This window comes from Lygodium microphyllum, chromosome 11 (genome assembly GCF_053477565.2).
Source record: "Lygodium microphyllum isolate KBCC chromosome 11, Lygodium_microphyllum_v1.1.10, whole genome shotgun sequence".
Classification (NCBI taxonomy): Eukaryota; Viridiplantae; Streptophyta; class Polypodiopsida; order Schizaeales; family Lygodiaceae; genus Lygodium; species Lygodium microphyllum.
The window spans coordinates 99,465,231-99,474,336 of NC_141145.1; the positions used below are offsets into that span (position 1 = coordinate 99,465,231).

At 38.8% G+C, this 9,106-nt stretch overlaps 1 protein-coding gene across 1 annotated transcript; it reads right to left on the minus strand.

The window, feature by feature from the left end:
• Positions 1-5,259: 5,259 nt before the first annotated feature.
• Positions 5,260-8,738, minus strand: LOC148029148 (protein NUCLEAR FUSION DEFECTIVE 4-like). The gene has a single exon (XM_087687909.1). The coding sequence runs from the start codon at positions 8,230-8,232 to the stop codon at positions 6,184-6,186; it is 2,049 nt and encodes a 682-aa protein (XP_087544035.1). The 5' UTR covers positions 8,233-8,738; the 3' UTR covers positions 5,260-6,183.
• Positions 8,739-9,106: the final 368 nt, after the last annotated feature.

Sequence of the window (9,106 nt, forward strand, 5' to 3'; positions counted from 1 at the left end):
ACTATAACAAAAAGTACATAGAGATGAGATACCTCTTGAAATGGAAATCTATTTTTAGCCCATGAGAGACACATGAAAGCATACCTAATCATTATGAATAACATATTACTATTTTCCATAGAACTAGGTAGTTTGAGCTTTGATATTTATTTTTCCATTTCACGACATAAGGATGAAGGTCTGGCATGAATAATACAGGTAATAACAACATATTTCCTTTGTCTACCAAAAGTACTGGAATGGAATTTTTTAGAATGTGAGCTTGCAAGTTAGAGTTTTATTTACAATGGCATGTGGCCCTCCTAATGATATATTTTGTAATAGTTAGGTTTCAAAGGTAAGCATGTAATGAATGAGGTTATCAATTTTATATAACATTATGCATAGAGTGCACCAAGCATCTTTTTTGGTAAGCAAATTCCCTTGGCTCGCAAAAATGTTGTCAATTAGGCAAGTGAGTGTGTGTGTGTGTGGGGAGAGAGAGAGAGAGAGAGAGAGAGAGAGAGAGAGACACACATGAGTATCTTTTTGTGCATAAAGGAATTAAAGAGAGAAAACAAAGAAAACTTTGTCAAAGTATCTAGAATGGGTCTTTAAATTTTATATTTAGTTGATCTTATCATTGATGTTACCAATGTCTTGGCAATTGAAATGTTCCACTTTTCTCTTGCTCTAACTATGATAATTAGATATTTAAATAATTATAATAGTCTATCTATATTTAAATGTAGAAAGAGAGATGTAAAGAGTGAGTTAACTTATATGCTTAATGTAAAGTGTGAGTTAACATCAAAGCTTATTTTTCAAAAAGTTCAAGTTAAAAAATTCTCATGTTCAAGCTCAAATTATCTAACTTCACATGTTCAAGTTCAAAAATTCGAGTTTAAAGCATGAAGTTATGGAGATTTTTGGTGGTTGTCTTTGTTTAAAGCATGAAGTTATGGAGATTTTTGGTGGTTGTCTTGAACTTGTTTTGAAAAGAGAAAAAAAGACATGAACTACATGACAAATCCACAAATCTACATGAAGAATATATGGTGATCATCAAATTGAGATTGAATGAGAATGAGATTGTGAGTGAGATTGAGAGCAAGATTGTGATCGCGATTGAAATCCTTCATAGACATGATATATAGCTTGGGATGGTTAGGTGAATCGAGCTAGAAGTGTATGTCGCAAGTTTACCAAGGAGTGTTTTTTCTTCACCAACATCTACTCTCTTCAAAGGGAAGATTCTAGATCTATGTTGATTCATGTTATATTAAGAATATTTGTATTTCTTTACTATTGAACCTAATATCTTCCTTGAGATTGAGAATTTCTTTTGTATATTTCTAGATCTATGTTGATTCATGTTATATTAAGAATATTTGTATTTCTTTACTATTGAACCTAATATCTTGCTTGAGATTGAGAATTTCTTTTGTATATTTCTTAATAAGCAAGCCTCTCTTGATTTTTGTCGAAAGATCTTGTATGTCTACTCTGTCACTAGAGTCCATCTCTATACACATGATTATGGTTATGATTGTAAGAAGAAAACACTAAATGCCTAGCTTCTAAAGTCAAATGTTCTTAAAATTTTGTTTGGACTATGATTTATTATGTGTCCAACTTGTATCTCTAATGTCGTGATGGATAAGTCATACTGAAGTTTCTAAAAGCACTACCAAAGTTCTCTTGGTCACGCGATTCTATTCTATCTAAGTTAATATCATGCTAATTGCAACAATAAGATTGTGAAGGAGGCATGTCTAAGAAATATTGGTGAGATCTTGTTATACTTCTTTATTGCCTTTTGAGATTGGTAGTAATATATACCAAGCGTGTTGTCCATCCCTTTTAAATTAGCAAAGAGAATTAGCTATGTTGCACTTCTTACATGACTTATTGCCTCTTGGAATTGGTGGAATTTTACACAACACTATGCCATAGAGCCTCCCATACATCCTTGTTTGGTGAGCAAAATGAAGTAGCCATATGGTGGGATTTTATAAAACATTCATTACAAGTAGAGTATATGCTATGCATCCTTTTGCAAAGCGAGTGAGGCGTAGTCTCATGAGCTTTACAAGCATGCAGACCACGTAACGCGTGAGTTAGTGGGCATGGCCAGTAGTAGTATCTTCCCTATTTTCTATGGAACTAGATAGTTGTTAGCCCACAAGAGGCAGCAATTGGAGAGAGAGACATATTGTCATTGGCCACCATGATTCATAGCTACATTTACTTCGCATCCACCATGGCTGTACCATGATTCAAAGCTGCAGTGACTTTGCATCCACCATGGCTGTACCATCACCTTCCTTTCTGAACCTAGCATAGATGTCTTGGCTGTAGAACTTAGGTTTCAAAGATAATCATTATGAATAACATATTACTATTTTCCATAGAACTAGGTAGTTTGAGCTTTGATATTTATGTTTCCATTTCACAACATAAGGATGAAGGTCTGGCATGAATAATACAGGTAATAACAACATATTTCCTTTGTCTACCAAAAGTACTGGAAGGGAATTTTTTAGAATGTGAGCTTGCAAGTTAGAGTTTTATTTGCAATGGCATGTGGCCCTTCTAATGATATATTTTGTAATAATTAGGTTTGAAAGGTAAGCATCTAATGAATGAGGTTATCAATTTTATATAACATTATGCATAGAGTGCACCAAGCATCTTTTTTGGTAAGCAAATTCCCTTTGCTCGCAAAAATGTTGTCAATTAGGCAAGTTTGTGTGTGTGTGTGTGTGTGTGTGTGTGTGGAGAGAGAGAGAGAGAGAGAGAGAGAGAGAGAGAGAGAGAGAGAGAGAGAGAGAGAGAGAGAGAGAGAGAGAGAGAGAGAGAGAGAGAGAGAGAGAGAGAGAGAGAGAGAGAGACACACACACACACATGAGTATCTTTTTGTGCATAAAGGAATTAAAGAGAGAAAAAAAAAAACTTTGTCAAAGTATCTAGAATGGGTCTTTAAATTTTATATTTAGTTGATCTTATCATTGATGTTACCAATGTCTTGGCAATTGAAATGTTCCACTTTTCTCTTGCTCTAACTATGATAATTAGATATTTAAATAATTCTAATAGTCTATCTATATTTAAATGTAGAAAGAGAGATGTAAAGAGTGAGTTAACCTATATGCTTAATGTAAAGAGTGAGTTAACGTCAAAGCTTATTTTTCAAAAAGTTCAAGTTCAAAAATTGGCATGTTCAAGCTCAAATTATCTAACTTCACATGTTCAAGTTCAAAAATTCGAGTTTAAAGCATGAAGTTATGGAGATTTTTGGTGGTTGTCTTTGTTTAAAGCGTGAAGTTATGGAGATTTTTGGTGGTTGTCTTGAACTTGTTTTGAAAAGAGAAACAAAGACATGAACTACATGACTAATCCACAAATCTACATGAAGAAGATATGGTGATCATCACATTGAGATTGAATGAGAATGAGATTGTAAGTGAGATTGAGAGCAAGATTGTGATTAAGGTTGAAATCCTTCATAGACATGAATATAGCTTGGGATGGTTAGGTGGATCGAGCTAGAAGTGTATGTCGCAAGTTTACCAAGGAGTGCTTTTTCTTCACCAACATCTACTCTCTTCAAAGGGAAGATTCTAGATCTATGTTGATTCATGTTATATTAAGAATATTTGTATTTCTTTACTATTGAACCTAATATCTTGCTTGAGATTGAGAATTTCTTTTGTATATTTCTTAATAAGCAAGCCTCTCTTGATTTTTGTCGAAAGATCTTGTATGTCTACACTGTCACTAGAATCCATCTCTATACACATGATTATGGTTATGATTGTAAGAAGAAAACACTTTATGCCTAGCTTCTAAAGTCAAATGTTCTTAAAATTTTGTTTGGACTATGATTTATTGTGTGTCCAACTTGTATCTCTAATGTCATGATGGATAAGTCATACTCAAGTTTCTAAATGTACTACCAAAGTTCTCTTGGTCACGCGATTCTATTCTATCTAAGTTAATATCATGCTAATTGCAACAATAAGATTGTGAAGGAGGCATGTCTAAGCAATATTGGTGAGACCTTGTTATACTTCTTTATTGCCTTTTGAGATTGGTAGTAATATAAGCAATATTGGTGAGATCTTGTTATACTTCTTTATTGCCTTTTGAGATTGGTAGTAATATATACCAAGCGCGTTGTCCATCCCTTTTAAATTAGCAAAGGGAATTAGCTATGTTGCACTTCTTACATGACTTATTGCCTCTTGGAATTGGTGGAATTTTAAACAACACTATGCCATAGAGCCTCCCATACATCCTTGTTTGGTGAGCAAAATGAAGTAGCCATATGGTGGAATTTTATAAAACATTCATTACAAGTAGAGTATATGCTATGCATCCTTTTGCAAAGCAAGTGAGGCGTAGTCTCATGAGCTTTACAAGCATGCAAACCACATAACGCATGAGTTAGTGAGTATGGCTGGTAGTAGTATCTTCCTTATTTTCTATGGAACTAGATAGTTTGAAATTTCATGTTTATTTGGCCATTACATGGCATAAGGATGAAGATGTGTCTTGGCATTCATAACGAACTTGGCAATAATGGTGCACACCTACTTTGTCTACCAAAGTAATCAAAGGAAACTTGTTAGAAGCTGAGATTGCAAGTCATAACATAGATGATTGTATCATTTGCAATGGCATGTGGCTATACTAAGTACATGTCCTCATGTGATCACATATGGGTTCTAAGAGATCCTTGTTTTATGATATGACCTCATGTACTGTTTGCAAATTGCAATGCCTTATGATATGATTTCGTGTGATTAACTATAGTACAATGAATGTTTTGTAGTAGTTAGGTTTCAAAGATAAGCATATAATGAACGAGGCTAGAGAGAGGGCAATCACTAATAACAACCGATTATGATAGATGGCTTGTATATTTCTTAATAAGCAAGCCTCTCTTGATTTTTGTCGAAAGATCTTGAATGTCTACTCTGTCACTAGAATCCATCTCTACACACATGATTATGGTTATGATTGTAAGAAGAAAACACTAAATCCCTAGCTTCTAAAATCAAATGTTCTTAAAATTTTGTTTGGACTATGATTTATTGCGTGTCCAACTTGTATCTCTAATTTCATGATGGATAAGTCATACTCAAGTTTCTAAATGTACTATCAAAGTTCTCTTGGTCGCATGATTCTATTCATCATGCTAATTGCAACAATAAGATTGTGAAGGAGGCATGTCTAAGAAATATTGGTGAGATCTTGTTATACTTCTTTATTGCCTTTTGAGATTGGTAGTAATATATACCAAGCACGTTGTCCATCCTTTTTCAATTAGCAAAGGGAATTAGCTATGTTACACTTCTTACTATGACTTGTTGCCTCTTGGAATTGGTGGAATTTTACACAACACTATGCCATAGAGCCTCCCATACATCCTTGTTTGGTGAGCAAAATGAAGTAGCCATATGGTGGGATTTTATAAAGCATTCATTACAAGTAGAGTATATGCTATGCATCCTTTTGCAAAGCGAGTGAGGCATAGTCTCACGAGCTTTACAAGCATGCAGACCACATAACGCCTGAGTTAGTGGGCATGGCCAGTAGTAGTATCTTCCCTATTTTCTATGGAACTAGATAGTTTGAACTTTCATGTTTATTTGGCCATTACATGGCATAAGGATGAAGACGTGTCGTGGCATTCATAATGAACTTGGTGGTAATGGTGCACACCTACTTTGTCTACCAAAGTGATCAAAGGAAACTTGTTAGAAGCTGAGATTGCAAGTCATAACATAGTTGATTGTATCATTTGCAGTGGCATGTGGCTTTACTAAGTACATGTCCTCATGTGATCACATATGGGTTATAAGAGATGCTTGGTTTATGATATGACCTCATGTACTGTTTGCAAATTGCAATGCCCTATGATATGATTTCGTGTGATTAACTATAGTACAAGGAATGTTTTGTAGTACTTAGGTTTCAAAGATAAGCATATAATGAACGGGTCTAGAGAGAGGCGAACACTGATAACAACTGATTATGATAGATGGCTTCTTGGCAATCCCCAACAACCTCACTAAGTGTAAGTCTGATATAGTGTTAGCCCACAAGAGGCAGCAATTGGAGAGAAAGACATATTGTCATTGGCCACCATGATTCATAGCTGCAGTGACTTCGCATCCACCATGGCTGTACCATGATTCAAAGCTGCAGTGACTTGGCATCCACCGTAGCTGTACCATCACCTTCCTTTCTGAACCTAGCATAGATGTCTTGGCTGTAGAACTTCCTTGTCCTGGCTACAAGGAAGAGAGAGATCAAGCTCCCAAACAAGCTCACTCCAGTCATGATCAAGAAGGTAATTCTGAAGCATTCAGCCCCAGTACACTTTAAGTCAGAGCTGCCTATGGTGCTGACAGGAGAGGGTGCAAATGCTGCAGTCAGCCTGCCACTGTCCACTATCATCCTCTCTTGCTGCCTCCTTGCCTCCCTGTCATACAAGTAACCTGCCACCCTCACATTCAGTAGGTATGACCCTAGGGGGCTTGCCACTGCCCCACAATTATACAAGGTTGCATAGTACTTGAGCCCAAACAGCTCGGATATCACTGCAAACAGTAAGGGCCACTGGGCCCCAAAGCATAGGCCCACCAATATGGAGGCTATGTACAGAGATCCTGGTGTTGGGAAGGCTATCATCAAGTGCCCCACACATGCCAAGGCCAGCACAACGCTCAGCGCCAGCGTGCGCGGGAAGTGGTACTGCTGCAGCAGGAACTCCGAGGAGAATCCAGCTATGACCCTCCCTAGAAAATTCCAGATGCTAATGAGACTCACAAAGGTGTTTATACTCATCTGAGAGTACCCCTGAGCCGTCCCAATTTGACCCATGTTGTCTATGGCTGTTAGTGTGGCCCCTACTCCAGCTGTGGTGGCTATGAAGAGGATCCACATGTCTAAGCTGAGCAAGGCTTGGGGAATGGTGAAATCGTCCCCTCTCTGTGGCCAATTGGAGTAGAACACCTTGATGCCTGCGGTGAGGGCGGCCCGCAGTTGGTTTTTGGTTTGTGTAGATGCTTCAGCATGTTGGCTTTGCTGGTGGTTGGAGCTGAGAGGATGTTGGTCCATATGAGGTTTTCCCTCTTGCTTGCCATTGCCTTCTGTACTAGTTGAGTTATCATGGGTATGGTTGCCTTGTAGATGGTTACTGTCAGCATGGGTTTCCATGTCACCCTTTCCCCCATCTTTGCTAGGTGCAGGACTAGTTGAGTCATCATGTCGAGAGGATGCCATGTTTGAGATATCATGGGTATGTGCTGTTTTCTGCCCTAACTCGGTCATTTCCTTTTCTTTTGATGGCTCATTCTTTGCATGAGACAGTAGCTCCTGTCCCCCTCCCAAATGATCCAGAGGCATATTAGATGTTTTCTCTGGCTGTTGCTTGTATTTTTCATACTCTGCTTTGACACCTATGCATAGGTTGGCCACAACCAACAACACTGTCAATACACCCATGGCCTGGTATGCAGCAGCAGAAATACCCACCACATTCTCCACTACAATGACCAACATAAGAAAGAATGCAAGTACCAAAGCCAGATACAGGAAGGAAAAGAAATGCTTTTCTTCATTCTTGTCCATCTCAGGCTTCATGGGCCTGATAAAGAACATGAAGAGGAGAGAGATAAGAGATGGCAACCACCCAACAAGCAATATAACACCTCTAGTGTCTTGGCCATAAATGGCAAGGTACAGCTGCGTAAAAATCGCGCCACTTAGACCCACAAATCCTTTCAGCAGGCCCAACACAACCCCTCTGCTCTGAGGGAAGTTCTTCACACAAGTGACAAGCACTCCTGTGTTGGCAAATGTCTGTGAATTGGCCCCCACACACATATACAGGTACATTTGCCAGATGGGCGGCTGGCTGATGCGGTGCGTTGTGGCCATCCATATCATGAGGTATCCAAAAAGGTTCATGCCTGCACCCACAGCTAGCACAAACCAAGAAGGGGTTACCTCATTGAGCAAGCCTGAGACAATGCCCACATTGGCTCCAAGATCTTTGAAGAAGCTAAGTGTGTCTATGGTGGTCTGGTCATATTGCAGGGCTGTCTTGATGGCGGTGGAGTAGATGCCAAAGATGTATGTTGCCCCGGCACATGACATGATGTAGAATGAGAAAACCACCACAATCCACCTTCCTTTGAGGACATGGAGAAGGAATTTTGGGATAGATGTCCTCTCCATGGGAGCAAAGGAGCAGGAATCGGCAAGAGAGAGGATGAAATTGGGGTCTAAAGGGAGCAAACCATAGATACTAAGGGGAGATTGAGCTTATAGGACAAGGAAACTGTACAAGCTAAGTACAAGAAGACTGAGCTTATATAGGACAGGGAGGCTGGAGAAAGGATGCAGACAGATTGGTAGTGCAATACATACAGGAGGGCATTATTCAAGAATGAATCTGAGGTGCAGAAGAGATGCATATCAAATTGGCGAGCTGTTGATAGAGTGCAGGGAAGAGCTAGTGAGAAAGAGCAACTAGCAGTCTGCAGCAGTACTGAGCTGGATCAGCTAGTGTTGGGGAGTGAGGATCCGTTGTAGGAATTCTGCTGAATGAGTGAATAGCATGTACTATGGGGCAGCTATGGCTTGGCTGAGGGAGTAGATGAGAAGGGTGGAAAGGTCAAGGTGCAATCACTGCAATGGGATGGCTCCTATGGTAGAGCTTTTGAGCATAAAATCCAGCAGGAAGGCATACTTATACTTATGACAGGACGTGTGTGTGTGTGTGTGTGTGTGTGTGTGACCATATAGAAACACATTATATAAATGATGGTAAATGGGTACATATCAAAGTCAACAAATTGTACAGAAAGACTGGTGAGATTAAACAACCAGAAGGCTCATCTTTGGATCTTTTACAGAACCATTTGCATTCTCTGGAGGAGAGCCGTGTTAGCTCAACTAGACTAAGATGCAAGGCACACGTTATACATAGTCTTTGTGCTCTATTGGCGGCCACGAGGCACACACATTATATACACTCTTGTCCACTCTCGATCTTCTCTAGATACTAACTAGCCTCTCTCCCCCTTACTTTAATTCATTATCCTTCACC

Excerpts from the sequence above, each read along its gene's own strand:
- LOC148029148 (XM_087687909.1), bottom strand. The coding sequence starts at position 8,232 with ATGGAGAGGACATCTATCCCAAAATTCCTTCTCCATGTCCTCAAAGGA.